Source organism: Oryctolagus cuniculus, chromosome 1, assembly GCF_964237555.1.
Source record: "Oryctolagus cuniculus chromosome 1, mOryCun1.1, whole genome shotgun sequence".
NCBI lineage: Eukaryota > Metazoa > Chordata > Mammalia > Lagomorpha > Leporidae > Oryctolagus > Oryctolagus cuniculus.
In genome coordinates, this window is record NC_091432.1 from 113,311,194 (window position 1) to 113,327,952 (window position 16,759).

General features: G+C 50.9%; 1 protein-coding gene across 4 annotated transcripts in view; it reads left to right on the forward strand.

Moving 5' to 3' along the window:
• Positions 1-16,759, forward strand: part of GRIK4 (glutamate ionotropic receptor kainate type subunit 4) — a 435,012-nt gene that overhangs the window by 307,635 nt on the left and 110,618 nt on the right. For all 4 annotated transcript variants that reach the window (XM_051819416.2, XM_051819403.2, XM_051819421.2 and 1 more), the window contains one exon: positions 16,363-16,524. In XM_051819416.2, the coding sequence (XP_051675376.1) occupies positions 16,363-16,524 (162 nt within the window). The remainder of the gene's footprint in view (positions 1-16,362; positions 16,525-16,759) is intronic.

The following is a 16,759-nucleotide window of genomic DNA, read 5'->3' on the forward strand; positions in this document are numbered from 1 at the left end:
CACTTGGGTGAATCAGTGTGTTTGTAGTGCAGCTAGCAAATGGGTAATGGGGTGAAAGGTCCCCGTGTGTCCATCTGGGCACCAAGGTACCACTTCCACTGAATGCAAGCCCCACGAGGTGGCAGGTCTGGCGGTGGCAAGTGTCCCCTCAGCATACTTGGGCACGGTAGTGTCTTACAAAGAAGCGATTACTCCAAACTGTGCTCACTGAAGCCGCAGTCCACCCTGTGCTTATTCCCTGGACCAGGTTTTTGAAGGACGGGAATGCATTCAGGAGAAATTAGCTGGGAGAATTGGAAAGGGACTGGCTGAAGATTTGTTTTGTTTTGTTTCGTTTTTTGGCACTTGCATCACATCTTGAAGCTTCTTGACCCAAGTTTATAGGAATATGAAATGATTAGCCAGCCGCGATTAAGCCACTTCTCTATGGAAAATGCTAGGCTCAATGACACTCAGCAAATGTCCACTAAGTGTCAGTTGCATGCTGGGGAACTCAGGGACCAGAGTGGGGTCCCAGCAGGGTGTGTCTTGAAAGGGTCTCTCATCCATCACAGCAAAGTATGGACGCTGTGAGGAGGATGCATGTAGCTCTTCTCTGGGAGCTTGAGGGAGTTTTACAGGTGTGGCTTCCCCTAGCGAGGGATGGGTTAGCAGTGAGGACGGGAGAGAGACTCAGAGGCAGAGCTGGGCTCTGGTGCCTGTGGTGGTGGAAACAAAGGGGCGTGGTGGAGACAGGACCGGCTGGAACCCCTCTCCTGTTAAGAGTCGCCAGACCTTGTCAGTGTTGGACTTGGCATCAGTAGGCCTAAGGTCTGGTCTTGTCTGGGCTACTAACTCTGTGTTATTGTGGCCAAGTCCTTTTCCCTCCTGGAATAAACTAGAGGATCTCCAAAGACCTTTTAACTGTGAAATCTTGTCAAATCTATGAGTTGAATGAATACACAAGGGTACTTCAGATAATTCATGGAAAAGTGGAATTAAAAGATACTTTTACTTTGGTGCAGAAAGTTGTGAAATCCCTGCATAGCTTTTGGTAACGCAATACACATTTTCCATGAACTTTTTGAAGGCCACCTCATCTAACAGCTGACAAGATGAAAGCTCCTGGCCGGCCCATTTTCCATGTGAAGTAGGTAAGTTTCCTCTCATGGATTTTCAGTTCCTTGTCTGGCCTGCCTCTCCCTCTTGAGCCCTCAGCTGTGCAGAGCCGCCTGGTTGGAGAGCATCCCCATCTCGTGAGCTATCTCCAGCTCACTCCCCTGTCCCAGAAGTACTTCCCGTGTCCCATGTCCCCACCATTCCTCAGCCTGATAGATGATAGATCCCGCAAGTCTGAAAAGCCAGTCCAGGCCACGATGTTAATGGCTGATGACAGCATTGCCTATTTTGGGACCACTGAGGTCATTGAACTACATCTAATCATTGTACAGCTGAGCAAATAGAACTGAAGAGGGAAAGTAGCTTACTTAAGCACTCACAGTGAGCCAGTCATAGAGAGAAGAGGTCTCCTCACTCATGGTCCACGTGGTCCCTGGGTCAACGTTAATTGAGCACTTACTGTGCTGCGTATTGGGGCGGCAACAATGTATGAAGTTCTACTCTTCGAGGAAGTCAGACTGGAGGGGTGGAGAGGGACCCAAACAGATTACTGTTAAATCAGTGGGCTTAATAAATTGATGAAGGTACATACGGGGTATTTTGTGGCCATCAAAGAAGGGTCTCTGAACTAGCCTGGCAGGTATATAGAAAGCTTCCTGGAGGAGGCCACACCCAATGGCCTAAAAGAATTAATGAGTTGTACAAGTAGAAAAGGGATGGGTGTGTGGGTAGGATATTCTGAGTGGAGGATATACATGTTAATGTTTCACTCATCTTAACATTTGCATTTTAATCAAGGCCTTAAGCAAGGAAAGTATAGGAGATTGTGGAGCTTGTGAGAAAGGTTATTGGGGAGGCATGGACAGCCTTCCAGAGCCTTTATGTGACTGTCCACAGGAGCCAACTTTCCCGTCCTGTCCTTTTAAGGCAGAAGAGGAAAAGCATTGAGTTCCAAATGGACTTGAGTCCGTGCCTTTAGCTTGGTAGTTAGCAGTGGCTAATCACAAGGGCCTATCCCAGGCCAAATGTCACAAACCCCAGGCCCAGGAATTACCGACGGATAGCTGTCAGCAATTGTGCTCCTTCAAGGTGATGGGTACCACCGGCCGAAAAAGAGGATATAACCCAGAGTTGCCCTAGAGGACGAGCGGGAGCTTTGGAAGGCTCTACAGTAGAATGGCCGGACTCACCCATAGTGCCAGCTGCTAATAAGTGTCTGATAGGTGAACTCTGTTCTGCAAACCCAGGAGTCTGCCCCGCCCCTGAGACCTGGAGGAGGGGGGTTGTGGTGGCCCTTGAGAGGGACGGGGCTGTGGTAGGCGCAGGTACAGAGCAGAGTCTAAGATGCCGGGTGGTATAGATGAACTTCGGCTGGTGCCACAGGCAGCCCTTCCTACTACCAGCATTTGCAAGTGGTCCCTCTCCAGAACTTCTGACTTTTGTCTTCTGCCTTCCCTCATAGAACCTGGTCCAGGGCTCTGCATCAGGCGACATTTGAGTTGAGCCACTACCTGACTTGGCTGGCAGGCATGTGGGTGTTAAGACCTACAGGGTAAGGGGGAAAGGGAGAGGCCTTCAAGATGGGACCCTTTCCTGGGCAAGCCCGGGTGATCGAAGGCATCACCCCACGCTTCGTGAAAGGGTTTCCCTAAAACCGCCAAATTTGAGATCCCCTGCTTGGTCTACCCACGGCCAGAGATGATCTCAGCTGAGGCTGGTTAATCGAGCATCCGAGGGGAAAACATGAGGCTTTGCTGTCAGTTACCCTAGAAGAAGAGCCAGGTTGTTGAAAATGGAAATGAACCAATTAGACCTTTATCCCTCCTGGAGCTTGGATGGGTGGTGAGCAGCCAGCACTTGGCCTCACAGAGCCATCTGGCTATTCAAGGTGAGGCAGGAGTTTCCAAAGACACTTGATTCCTAATCAGGTCAGGCAGCGGGTGTGAGAACAGAATGAGGATTGCCAGGAAAATCAATAGAAAGTGAAGAAGCATTCGATAGGGGGTATAGGAGACCCTGGTGGAGGCGAAGAAGCCCTGCTTCGCATTGGAGGAACCAATTATCAGACAGCGCCCTTGCTGATGTTTGACAAACAGCATGACAGCAAAGATAAGTCCCACGGGGCTCCCAGAACTGAGTTTGAGATATTTGTGTGTCATCCATTTAATGAAAATTGAAACTCCTTCCTTGTATCTTCCCCAACACACACACACTCACACATTTCTTCTGCGCCTGTGCGTGCTGGTGACTGGGTACATCAGACTGTGCAGATGAAATAAATCAAATTGAAATAAGAACTAGACTCTGGGGACTGCTCTGGTTCGGTATCTCGGGAAACATAATGGAAATGTCCCCCTCTGACTGCCCAGGCCATCTGTCTAATAGAGCTTCAGTGGGGGCCGGGAGAGTGGGTAGGGAAGCCACCTTGACCTCTGTCACAAAGTTGTTACCCATTTGGAAGTCCCATTAATTCTATGAGGGATGCCCCAGCCTTCCCATCTGTCTGGGGATTCAGCATTTTCCAATTATGCACTACCAAGAGCATCTGATAATAAAAGTCCACCCATTTCCACAAGCTGGTGCGGCAGTCGTAATAGTTGTTGCCTGATTCTCAGTACAGTGATGTGCCAGACACCACGCCAGGGACCTCATGTTCGAGATCTTTCGTCTTCAAAGTAACCCTGCAAGGAAGGTGTTCTGGTCTTTCAGAGTAGGCCAGAGAGGCTGCAGGAAGCCTGAGCGCCTTGCCTGAGGTCCTTGTCCAGTGGTGGCTGTGAGGATGTGCCTGTTCCCTCCCACCCCCTCTTGTCCTCCTCAAACTGATCTTGACGGCTTCTCTGTGCTGGATTCGTTTTCTACTGCTGTGTAACGAATTATCGCGAAGTTAGCACCTGAAAATAGCACCATGGATTAGCTGCAAGTCCTGGAGGTCAGAAGCCCTACACTGTGTGACTGGGCTCCGCTCAGGCTGCAATCGGGTGTCCGCCAGCCACATTTTCCTCTGCAGCACGGGGTCTGGGGCCCTGCTCCGAGGCTGCTCTTCCAAGCTCATTCTTGTTGTTGGCAGAATTCACCTCCCTGTTGCTGTAGAAGGGACGTGTCTGTTTCCTTGCTGGCTGTCAGCATCTAGGGGCCACTCTTGGGTCCTTGCCCAGTGACTGCTCCATCACATCAACAGGGAATTTCTCTCCAGTCCAGTTCTCCCCACACTGCAATCTCTTTTTTGATTCCTCTACTGACACCAGCCCGTGAAAACTTTTCTTTTGAGAGACTTGCGGACTTAGGTGAGATTCACCTGGATAATTTCCACCTTTAAAGTCAGGTGAGCCAAACAGCATAACTTGACCGCAGAAGTAAAATTTGCCAAGGTTAAAGTCCTGGGGAGTGGGAGTGGGTTGCAGGGAGGGGAGGTATCCTGGGGGCTCCTCCTAGAATTCTACCTACCACACTTGGCCAACTGGGGTAGATGGGAGCCATCTAAGTCAGGGAACTGGGAGGAAGGTGCAGGAGATGACCGGGCCAGGAAATGCATACATCTCCGGATTGCATTGGCTGTGTTCTCTCTGCTGCCCCAGACGGGGCTCCCAATGGTGGTCTGTACACCAGCCCCTGTGGGAAAACTCGGAACCAGGAAGAGGGGAAATGGGCCATTTGAGGCTGCTGCTACCAGGGAGGCTCCCTGCCCTGCGGCTTTGGGGCCCTACTGAGAAGAGTGTTTGGGATTTAATGAATGTTTGGAAAGCACAGGGTGACTGAGAATAAAAGACATTATGGCAAATTGTATTATTATTATTATTACATTATAAGTGCTATTGTATTACAAGCACCATTAGGAGTAGCAAGTGCTATTATTATTAAGCAATCTAGCTTCTCCATCCCCAGCATCAGGCTCCACTCAGTGTCAAAGTCATCAACAGCTCAATTAATCACCACCCCGAGGCTTCGCCCAGCCCTGTCTGTGCAGGGCTGACAGCTCACACTCACAGCTCAGTGGCAAACATGATGCCTGCCCATCCGGCTGAAGCCTGCAGCCAAAGATGACACGGAAGATGCCACTCCTGTGACTGCCTAAGCTGCATTTTCATCTTGACAGGGAGTTCAGATCTTACTCAAGCTGTTCCTGATCGTGTTGCTCTCTAGCTCAGAACCCTTCAGTGGCTCCCCATTACCCTCAGGCCAAAGCCCAAACTCCTTAGCGTGACTTAGGCAGTTGTTTAAGAACGGAGCTCTTGGCTTTAGCCTTCCCTCTTCCCCATCACCCACTGCATACCCTCAGCTGGATGGAATGACTGGCAGGTCTCTGAGTTTATTGTCAGCTCCCCCCTTCTCTGGCTGTTCTTGGTCTGTGCACCCTCTTCCTACCTCATCATCTGGCTGACTCCTGCTCATCTTTCAGGTCTCAGTTTGGAGTCCACTCTCAGCTCAGGAAAGCCAACCACAATTCTGCTAGGAGGTGCATCCTGTGCTCAGTTAGCACCTCGTACTGAACCCCCACCTGCCACTGAGTGGGAGCACCTGGAGGACAAGGATGGGGTTTGCTCCCCATTTTACCAGGAAGACTTATGGAGAAGTGGAATCAAATATAACTTTATTCTGGTGCAAAATTAATTTTAAATCCAACATAGTTTCTTCATAATATGCATTTCCATGAACTTTCTCAAGTCCCTTGATACTTCCTCATTCCATGTATGTCCTCAGGGAGACATTCATGGTTTTGTTGCATGAATGAATGAGACTACCAAAAGGACCACAATATAAAAATCTGTTGTGTCTATTTCCCTCTTTCGGTGCACACTAATCTACTAGCGGCCTCTTAAGCACATCAGGTCCCCTTATAGAGCAGTACTTGACCCCACTGTGGAGTTGGGGCAGGGAAAGTCAGTGAGGAGGGAGTCCACTGACAGTGTCACTTGTGTTCCTAACCAACTCCCTGTACCCCTGATGAGATGGGGGTCTCAGGTGCCTTGGGTCCCTGCATGCCTGAGGCTAGTGTACTGGGACCCCGGGAAAGAGAGATTGGGCATCTATAGTGTAGACAGGAGGCCTGGCCAGTGGGTCCTGAAAGCAGAGGAGCTCAGAGGTAAGGGGTCGAAGCCTGATAAAGGCAGCAAGCCTGCAGAATAGGAGTGACTGCTCCAGCCCCAGGGGACAGCACAGGGTGTCCACTATTCCTCATGGCAGCTTGTCCTGCCCCCTGAGGTTTCAGCTACGCAGTTAGAGACATGGTTCACAGCGATGTATTTAGTGTCCAGAGACACAGAGAAGTCTTCAGTACAAAATGCAGAGTTGCACCTGCTGCCGAGAAGGTGGGAGGGCTTTCGGCCTGGCCTCTGCCTTCCTCATCCTGGGAGTAAGGAATGGAAGTCTTTGTCAAGGTGATTCTGCCCTGGTAGGTATTTGCACCTGAACATCAATTCACTTACTGAATAGGCATCGAGCAGCTGCTTAGTGCAAGCACAGGGTATGGTGTAGGGGACAGGGCAATGAACAGGAGTACAGTCTGCTTTGAAGTACTGTTTGTGGGCTCAAGTCTAGAAAGAAAGAGCAGAGAAGGGACAGAGTCCTTGGGAGGAATACATGTGCATGTTCAGGCCACCGGGGTGAATGAATAGGAAACACACAGAAGCATCAAGGAAGTTTAGGACCAACTCTCCCACTAACTAGAATTCACTGGCAGGTGTGAGTTAACCTCCCAGCTGCTACTGTCTTCAAAGGCCTATTATACAGGAAGCAATCTCCCAGCCTGCAGAGCATACAGACTTTGGTGCAGGTGGACGGGTACCCTACTTGGGTGGACTCCGAAGGGAGGGGGAGGATGCAGGAGATTCTGGGCTTCTGGTGGCTCCAGGGCCTTCCTGAGAAAGGCCAAGAGTGGACTTGTGAGACAATGTCCAAAAGCCTGGCCTCGGCCATGCATTGGGTCCCAAAAAGAAATGAATGGACACAGTTACAAAGGAGTCGTGGGAAGTTGCAAATCCAGACTACGCATGGGATGAGAGGAGGGACAGCTTGGCATTGGTCCTTTCCTAAATTTGTTCAGTTCACATCTACATGTGAGGAACCAGAGTAGACCCTGATAACATGTGCATTTGCTTCAAATAGCAGCCAGTCCCGGGGGAGGTAGCTTTGAATAAACTCATGTGATGGAAAATTGTAAGTGATGAGAGGTACAGCGGTGACACAACTGAGTGTCCAGTTCTGCCTGGCTTGGGTGGTGGAGCTCAAGGTCTTTGAGGAAAAGCCTTGTATGTCTGGCCAGAATGTGTGCTGTTTTTCTTTATGCAGTCAGGAATGTTGATGTGTATATGGGGCAGGGCCGAGTTCATGGTCAAATCTGTGATTTAAAAAGATCCCTCAGGCAACAGCATTAAGAAGGATATTGGAGAAATGCAGGGGAAACAGTCAAAGAGTAGTCCAAGAACAAGTAGATGCAGACCTGAATGGGGGCAGAAGCAATGGCAATGAAGAGCAGGGCAGGGTCAAGACAGGTAAAGGAATGAGAATGTTCTCAGTGATGGTGAACAGGTGCATGCACACATGAGTGGATGAGACAGGACAGTGAGAGCCTGGAAGAAGCGGAGGATGAGTTCCAAATTCTCAGCTGAATGCTGATGGGTAATGATGACGTTCACAAGTAGGGAACCGAAGGAGGTGACCAGAGCAGGGTGGAAAGACAAGGATTTCAAGTTGAGAAGTGATGTTGTCTTAAGGATATCTCTCTTTTTAAAAATATTTGTTTATTTACTTGAAAATCAGAGTTAAGGAGGCAGAGAGAGAGAGAGAGATCTTTCATCTGGTGGCTCACTCTTCAGATGACCACATGGCCAGAGCTAGGCTAGGCCAAAGCCAGGAGCCCAAAATTCCACTCCCATGTGAGTGGAAGGGCCCCAAGCTCTTGGGCTATCTCTGCTGTTTTCCCAGGTTCATTGTCAGGGAACTGGAATGGAAGCAGAGAAGCCGGGACTTGAACCGGTGCTATGATATGGGATGCCAGCTTTGCAGGTGTGCACTGCCACACCAACCGTGGGGTGAGAACACCTGAGATGCCAGTCGGGGACGGGCATGCATTAACACCATCGCCTGGTGGCCTAGCCCCGTGCTGAGCCATCCACAGGGAGGATAGGATATGCTCTGTGTGTGCCGAGTCCCCAGATCCTAACCCCACATCTTGCTTCCTCCTCCGAAGTGGGCATGTGAATACAGCCTCCCAGGTGAGGTTGGGAGAACCAACAGCAGGTGTGCACGCTCCTTGTAGGCTCTGTAGAGCCACAGCAGCGGAAGCAGTCAACGCCATTCTCCTCCACTATACACTGATGTTTCATAATTTTTGTTTAATAATAAATTGTGATTTGGGTGATAGGCCGGCCTCCTTTCCCAGGCGATTAGGGCCAGGGCTGAGCACAGACAGAGAGGATCAAAGGCAAGGCTTGGGTGAGAAACCCTGGAAGACAAGGGGCTGTTTGAAATCCCACTGTCACGGGTGTTAAGGACTTTGAAGCACCCCTGTGCAGGCTGCCAGTGAGCAGTGCTAACCCAGCGTGGTCCCGTGGCAGAATTAGGAGGTCATGGGCATCACAGGACACCTTTTCTCAGTGGCCCGAAGCCCTCGCAGGAGGGGAATTGGTAAGGTTTTCTGGCCTTCCAGGGTTGAGGCAGAAGTAGCGATGTCCATCTTTGTGATGACACACAGCAGGGCTTCCAGAAGCCTGCCTGCCCAGGCTGCCTTCCTGCTGCTGTTACGGTGCCTGAACACGCATGCACACGGCTTCCTTGGGCTGTTTCATTGTGATTCCTATCATGCGAATGACTCGAGAAGTGCACATTGTGCTTCCAGTCCACACAGAGCTTTCCTGGGTCTCCTTTGAGTCCTCATGACAGCCCTGTGATGGATTATTTCCCTATTTGATAATGAGGAAACTTGTGTCATTAGAAGAGGTAAAAATAAAGAGATGAACAAATTAATCTGGTTCTGGAGTGTGGGATTTCAGAGAGAAAAATTTAGGTCAAAATACCAGCAGGCCATATATGGTTCAAAATGTTACAACTGCAAGTCTATACCCACTCTTTCGAGCACATTTACTCTTGTAATCATTTAAACCATAAAGAGATGGGTGTTTTGCATTTCACCGATTCTCTTTTAGGCACTAGGGATACAAGAGTGAGTGAGACAGCCTGCTCTGTCTTCCAGGTGGCCACAGGCCAGCAGGAAAGCAGTAGTACCTTGACTGATAGTGACCACAGAGAGATTTTTCTAGGGATGGCTATGGTTCACGTGAACGTCTCTCAGCAGAAGTTGGTCAAGTTCATGATGTTGCATTGGACTGCCTATTTCTCTGGACCATCTCAGCCACATGTCTCCAATTGTCCTGCATTTTTAAAAATATTTATTTATTTATTTGAAAGGCAGAGCTACAGAGAGGCAGAGGCAGAGAGACAGAGAGAGAGAGAAAGAGGTCTTCCATCCACTGGTTCACTTCCCAAATGGCCACAATGGCCAGAGCTGGGCCAATCTGAAGCCAGGAGCCAGGAGCTTCCTCCAGGTCTCCCACATGGGTTCAGGGGCCCAAGGATTTGGGCCATCCTGCGCTGTTTTCCCAGGCCATAGCAGAGAGCTGGATTGGAAATGAAGCAGCTGGGACTCGAACCAGTGTCCATATGGGATGCTGGCACTGAAGGCAGTGGCTTTACCTGCTACGCCACAGTGCCAGCCCCATCGTCCTGCATTTCTATCTAATGCCTGCCCACCTGCTGTACCCTGGCATTGGCTCTGGCTGCTTCTCTGGGTTCTTTGTGCTGAACAGACACGGAATGGACCAGACTTCAGCTCCATTGTGTTCTCAGGATCATTGTGCAGGCGCTTGGTCTAGAGCCCCTTTGTAATTAGAATCCTCATACAACAGTTGTCTGTGGATCATCCCTTTGCTCACTCAGACTACTGGTGTCTCTTGTAGCTGCAAATCCTGTCTCTGGTCCTAAGGTTGGCAAGTGTGCTCTGAAATCAGGTTCAGCTCTTTGCCAGTTACTTTAAGGCACAATGGCAATGAACTCATAGTGCCTTTGGCTCTGGTTGTTAAGTAAATGGTAAAAGAACATCAAGCACTGGCTTTGAAGTCATCTGGGCCTGGGTTTAAATCCAGAACCCCTTGTTTACTAGCTGTGTGGCCTTGGGATAGCTATTTTACACTTAGAGCTCTGTAGCTGTAAAGTAGTAATAAGAACTCCCATGGCATAAAGTTGCTGTGTGGATGACTTGAGACCATGCTCGTTGAAGTGCTTAGGTACTGCCTGACACACAGTTGGTGGTCAGTAAATTACTGTTATTATGGTAGTTGTTACATCATTATTATTTGTGGTTGGAAGATTTGGAACTTTTTTCAAGTCTGCTGCCTTGACAAAAGTAGCCAGGCCAAGCAATCAACACCTTATGATGACTTATTTAGCCAAACTTTTCTCATTTGACAAGTACCTAAGAATCGCTGGTTGTGGTGTGAGAGGGAAGAGGACAGAGGAGAAGCCCCCCAGTCTGTTTCCTTTTCTGAGGGGCCCAGCTTCAGCTTGGGGGATGGGAGAAGGGAGGAAAGGGGTGGGGGGACAGCACATGCCCTATAACAACAGCTGCAGTGTGGAGGCTTGGTTGCTCTTGGAGAGAAGAGGACTCACCTGTCCTGAGTGCCCAGTGTGCTCCGGGCACTCTCCCTGGGTTACCCTGGCAAGTTGGACACAGTTGCCCACACTTTACAGGTGCACACACTGGAAGTCCTGAGACCTGCCTGGGGTCACCCAACCAGTATATGACCAGATCACCAAATCAGGGTGTGAAGCTAGGACGTGCTTCATCCATACCCTTCCTAACACATGCTGCAGTTTCCTGGTGAGGTTGCTGCCACACACCGCGCCAGGGGTGCTGCTCACATTGTCGTCAGTTCAATGGCACCTAAGAGCTGTGCATTAGTGTGGCCATTGAGCCCTAAGACCAAAGGCACAACCTTGGTTAAAGAGGCAGAAATTGCAAAGGAGCTGTGATGAGGGCCTGATGGGGTGGAGCTGGAAGGAGGTGGATTAGAACAAACTGGCAATTGGCTGGGTATGGAGTCAACCTAAGAAGGGAGTTGAGGCTGCTTCCGATGTTCCTAGTGTAGGTAGCAGGAGAATGGCAATGCACTTCCTGGTTTGGGAAGCAAAGAAGAAGGGCTGCCAGGGAGAGACCCTCATAGGATGCCGCCGTGCACTGTGGTGCTTCCCCGCCTTCCCCGTCTGGCCGGGGTTAGAGATGGGCTCGGCTCAGCGATGCCATCTGGACCTGTGTTTTGGTTGCATGCTCTTCTCCTTGAAGTCAAGCACAGGAGCTGATTCTGGATCATTCAAAGCTCTTGTGCTTTTAGCTTTAGTCAACCAACCTTGTCCTGTCCCCAGGGGTGACTAACCCCTGCCCCTGAGTAGGAGACTTGGCTGCCTAGCCCAGGCTGAAGGTCTCCTGGTTCCTCAGAGAGGCCACCTGTTCCCCTGTACTACCCCCTGCCATGTATAGAGGCTGCCCCAGAGGTGAGGCCTACCCTCCCTCCCACCCCCCTACCCTTCCAAACACCTGATACCAAAGTTGTCTGTTGCTTGGCGTTTGGTCTCTGTGCTGGGTGAGGCCTGGTCATCCCAATGGCAGTCTTGGTAATCTCACAGTGTCCCAATCCCACTCTTCCTTTCCTCTTCCCCAACTCCCTGGGCCCCTTCCCCAACTCAGCCTCCCACTCAGAGCCTGCCCTTGCCTCCTGGCCCAGGTGGATGGACAAGCTAGAGCTGAGCAGTGAGTGCATGCCCCATTTGTAAACCAGAACATTGGAACTATCACCCCTGCTGAAGTGAGGAGGCGGCACTCAGCTCAGTCACCCATGGCGGCCCCTCTTCATAGCTCTCAAGCCATTCCCCCATGAGATTCCTTCACAGTAGGGTAGCTGCCCCCATGTTCACTTGTGGCTGTGATATTCAACTTCAGCTATTTGGATCCTTACCATTATATACACGGCGATCCACACACGCTCATGCACCCACCCACAAACACACACCCACACACCCACATGCATGTATGCATTTTTCTAAAAAGCCATTTTTAATGAGAAAGCAAGCCATCAAGCATTTGCTTTTCAAAATACAATACAGTTTGCAGGACACAATCAAGAGTTAGTAGCACTTCTATTCGTGTTCTTATACCTTCTTTTGGTGTAAGACTTGTGAGGAGTGATGGAGTTGGCACAGGGGAGACCTCGGTGCCCTGGAATGTCTTCAGTCCATAGCTCTTCAGCCAACACTGAGCAGACGACTTCTAGGTTATCAGCCACTCTGCTAGGTGCACTGCAGGGTTCGAAGGTGAGGCAGATGCATCTCTGCTCTTTGGGAACATAAAGCCCCTTGGAGAGAGAGGCCTCGTATCTGAAGAAGTGATGGCAACACGAGGACGGCCGTAAAGTCATGCACACCTGGAATAATGCAAGTCTTTGCTGTGGTTGGGACAATGGGAATCCGTTGCTGTTGGGATCTGGGAGTCTTAGGATGTCCCTTCCTGGGATGTTTATGAGAAAAGGAACTCGATCTCCCCGGGGGCTGACGCAGTGGTGCAGTGTGTTACGCTGCTGCTTGGGAAGCCTGCATCCCATTTTGGAAGGCCAGTTTGAGCCCCAGCCACTCTGTTTCCAGTTCAGGTCCCTTCTGACATGCCTGGGAAGCAGCACATAATGGCTTGAGTACTTGACTTCCTGCCACTTTTGTGGAAGACTTGGCTCCTGGTTTTGACCTGGCCCAGTTCCCACAGTTCCAGGCATTTGGGGAGTGAACTAACTAGCAGAGGGAAGATCTCTCTGTCTCTCCCTATTTTTGTCACTTTGCCTTTCAAGTAAATTAATCTTTTTTGGGGGGAAAATGGTCCTTTGGGAACCTCTTCCACTCCAGGATGGCAGCGTGGGCTGGGGACAGAGGTGAGGGGTGCACAGGGAACCTGAGTGAGCCACATGGACGTTCTTAGAACTCAAGGTTACAGCAGAAACCAGATCACCTGTAATCCTCTTCTCATCCTGAAACGTGTTCACTTCATGACATCTCTTCCCCAAGAAAACGTGTCTGCCACTTAATTTGGAAGTTATAGTGCGTGTCTCTCTGAATACCTTTAGAATTGCGTTTCCTACACTGGGGTTCTATAGAATGCTACAGTGGGGTCCTCATGGGCTTGGGGGAGAGGATTCCACGGCCATCAGCACGTTTGGAGAGTTTGGGGTTCAGCAGATTTAAACAAGCCGCTCTGCTGCGGGAGTTCTCCGAGCCTCTAGTAGCCAGGGCCTCTCGTGACTCTCCAAGAGGCAGGTGACGGATGACATGTTCTCTCATCTCACTTGGATATGGAACCGTGTTTTTGTGAAATTTCTGCTAACATCTCCTGGAAAGTGAATGTCCTGAGGAACACACCATGAGAAATGCTGGATTGGAAGGTATTCATTGTATATAAACTAGTGGTGGCCAGCTATTTCCCATGTTCTAGAAAACATCGGCAGCAGCAGAGCCTAAGGTTAGACAGAAACAAGAACTTCCTAACTGTAAGGGTGCTCGGAGAGTAGCGTCCTAGTGTGTCCCAGGAAATTGCAACAAAAGAATACGCTACCCCTGTCTTGTTCTTCCGCAGGCTCTCTCATGAGTCATTATAAATAGAATGAATTATCAAGGAAACTCAGGGAATCTTTTCATCTTAAGAGGCCTTTGAAAATAGGATATAAGTGAGGGATAAAAAGGTAGGAATGACAGTTCAGGAAGACAGACTGGCTGACTTTTGGGTAGACTGTCTCTGTAATCAACTCATTCGTTCTTAACTCTGTCCAAAATATGCATTGGAAGGCAACACTTCCGAACTCAGGTTTCCAAGACAAGTGGGGGTAAAGTAGAGGGCCAGACGCCACCCATGGCCTCATGGTGGTGTCCAGTAACGCTCACGTCCTGACCACAGCTTACTTGCAGATGGGCCTCTCCGCCATTGCCTACTTCCGTGTTCTTCCTTGAAACGGCTCGTGAGCTTGCTAATATCATTGTTCCCAATTTACAAAGCAAGGATCCGAAGTCCAGAAAGTTACTCAAGGCCACACAGCCGGTATGCTGTGTGGCCTGGAGAGAACCCCAAAGTCCTCGTCCCCTCGGGCCCCACGTCCACCACTTGGTCTGTGGACCTTAGGGCTTCCTTGAATAGCCTCCTCCCTCAGGCTGTGCAGAGTTGCAGTGATGTGTCTGTCCACGTTAATAAAGAAAGGAAACTCCACCAACTATGGCCAGGAAGGCTCCTTGGTTTCCCAACAAGAGCCTGGCTCTGTGGCCCGGTCACCTCACCCTGGCCAAATGTCTCTCTTCTCATTAGCCATCTGCCTCTGCGTGCTGACAGCCCACAGCGCAGGGGCAGCTGCCAGAAGAGAGACAGGACATAGTATTAGCGTATGAATCAGTAATTCTCTGGCACGTCTGTGATCCCCTACTGGGAATAGGGCATGATCCAAAATACACTTAATCTTTATCTGACTGCACTCTGTCAGGGGTTGGTAGCTCAATAAAAAAAAAAAAAAAAAAAAGGTGCTGGGCATTGGGCATTTTGACTCTGCTCTGCAAGCTGAGGCCAGTGTGGCTGAGCTCTGGGCACAGGTGAGCACAGGCCTGCAGCCCGAGGCCTTGGCGGTGACTTCAGCTGTGAGTGATGATGCAAATGAGGTACCAGGGTCTGCAGGAGCTAAGTCTTCAGACATGACGACCTCCTGAAGGCAAGTGAGGTTTCCACCAGGCCAGCAAGTAGCCTGGGCTCCTACCATCTGTCATGTCAGGCTGAGTGGCCGAGGAGTTAGTCCTGGGGTCTGTAGGTATGTTTGTCCATGGGGAACAGAGCTCTGTGTGTGTGTGTGTATGTGTGTGTAAGACACTTGGAAGGAACGTGAGATGAATGTGGCTACAGTGTAAGGAGACAGCCTGACCTACATTGGAAGGCATTTTTCCAGGAACGGGGGACCGGTGAGCTGAATGAGCCAGACCCTCTTGCCTTGTTTCCCTGGACAAGGCCAGGAGAGCTTGGAGGTCCAGGGCTCTGAGCTCAGCAGCCACTGCTGGCCCGGATGAGACCCTCACCTGCAGGCCAGGTGATTGGATGAGGACCGTGGTTTGCTGGCAGAAGTTCCTTGAGCTTCCAAATATCACTTCCCCAGATGGAGTTCCTCTGACTGCCTCATCTAAAACAGCAATACCCCCCACCCACAGCTGTCTGAAATCATAATGCATTCGTGTCCCAGCTGTCTGCCTCTCCCACTAACTGGCAAACGCCCTGAGAGCAGCAAATGCATCTCTCTTGCATGTGTCCACGGTGCCTAGAACAGAGCCTGGTGCATGACAAACAAATGTCAAATCCATGAAGAAGACAGTGGTGAAAGGAAGGCACAGCCCTAGCTGTAGGCTTTCAGGCTGAGTCTTAGAGAGCAAACTTGAGTTCAGCCCTTCTCTGATGAGAGGCCCCTCGCCCCCACCTCCCGCAGGACAAAGTAGGGGCCCCCAGCCTGGCATCCAGGTGCACGGCCTCTGCCACCCCCCACCTGCCTCATTTCTCACCATTGCTCCCTGCCCCCGGGGGTCCCCCTGAATCCTGTGTGCTCACTGCATGGTTCCCTAACTCTGATGCACCTGAGACTTAGGGACTTGCCAGAGATGCCGACTCCTGAGATTGAGATGCGGCCGGTGTTAGCAGAGTGCAAGAATCACCACGTTTTAACAGGAAACCTGAGTGGTTCTGACTGTACTTCCCACTTTGAAGCATGATGCTCTCATCAAAGTGCCCCACGGGCAGCTCCCTGAAAGGGACGCCCAGCTTCTGACCTCCATGCCTTTGTGTCCATTGCTAATTTCTGGCTGGAGTAGCCCTGTCCACCTGTGTTTTCCGCTGGGAAAATGCCCATGCATGCTTCAAGCCCCAGCTGCCGTGGACTCAGTGTGCCGTCAGCAGGCGCCATTGCTTCTTTCTCCCTCCTGCAGGTGCATCTTGTAAATCCCCTGCTTATGGGATCTTCTGCTTCTCTCTCTGTTCCTTCCCTGCCCCGAGCCTCGACACTGAGCTCCCAGGACTCCCTCTAAGTGCCCCGTGGAGTCCAGCAGAACGCCTTGTGTGTCGTGGACCAGAGTGAGGTCCCCGCTGTTGCTCTAGCCAAGTGCATCCCTCCTGTCGTCCCTTCCTAACTGTGTTCTCTGCTTCTGACCACCGGGCCTCCCCAGGAGTTCTCCCTCCAGAGAATGGACAGCCTGGTGGACGATCGCGTCAACATCCTGGGCTTCTCCATCTTCAACCAGTCTCACGCTTTCTTCCAAGAGTTTGCCCAGAGCCTCAACCAGTCCTGGCAGGAGAACTGTGACCACGTGCCCTTCACGGGCCCTGCAGTAAGTACTCCCAGCTCCTCCCAGTGCCCCTGGGCCCCACACGCACCCCTCTGCCAGCCAACCACTGGGAAGCAGGCCCTCCTAGAGCCCAGCCTTCCTCTCTCCTCTGCAGTCCTGGCTCAAAGAGATGTGGGGTACAGGGGCTGGGAAGTGAGGGCAGGGCTAGGAAGTGGGGGGGGCTGGGAAGTAGGGGGTGGGGCTGGGAAGTGAGGTCTGAGCTAAGAAGTGGGAGGAG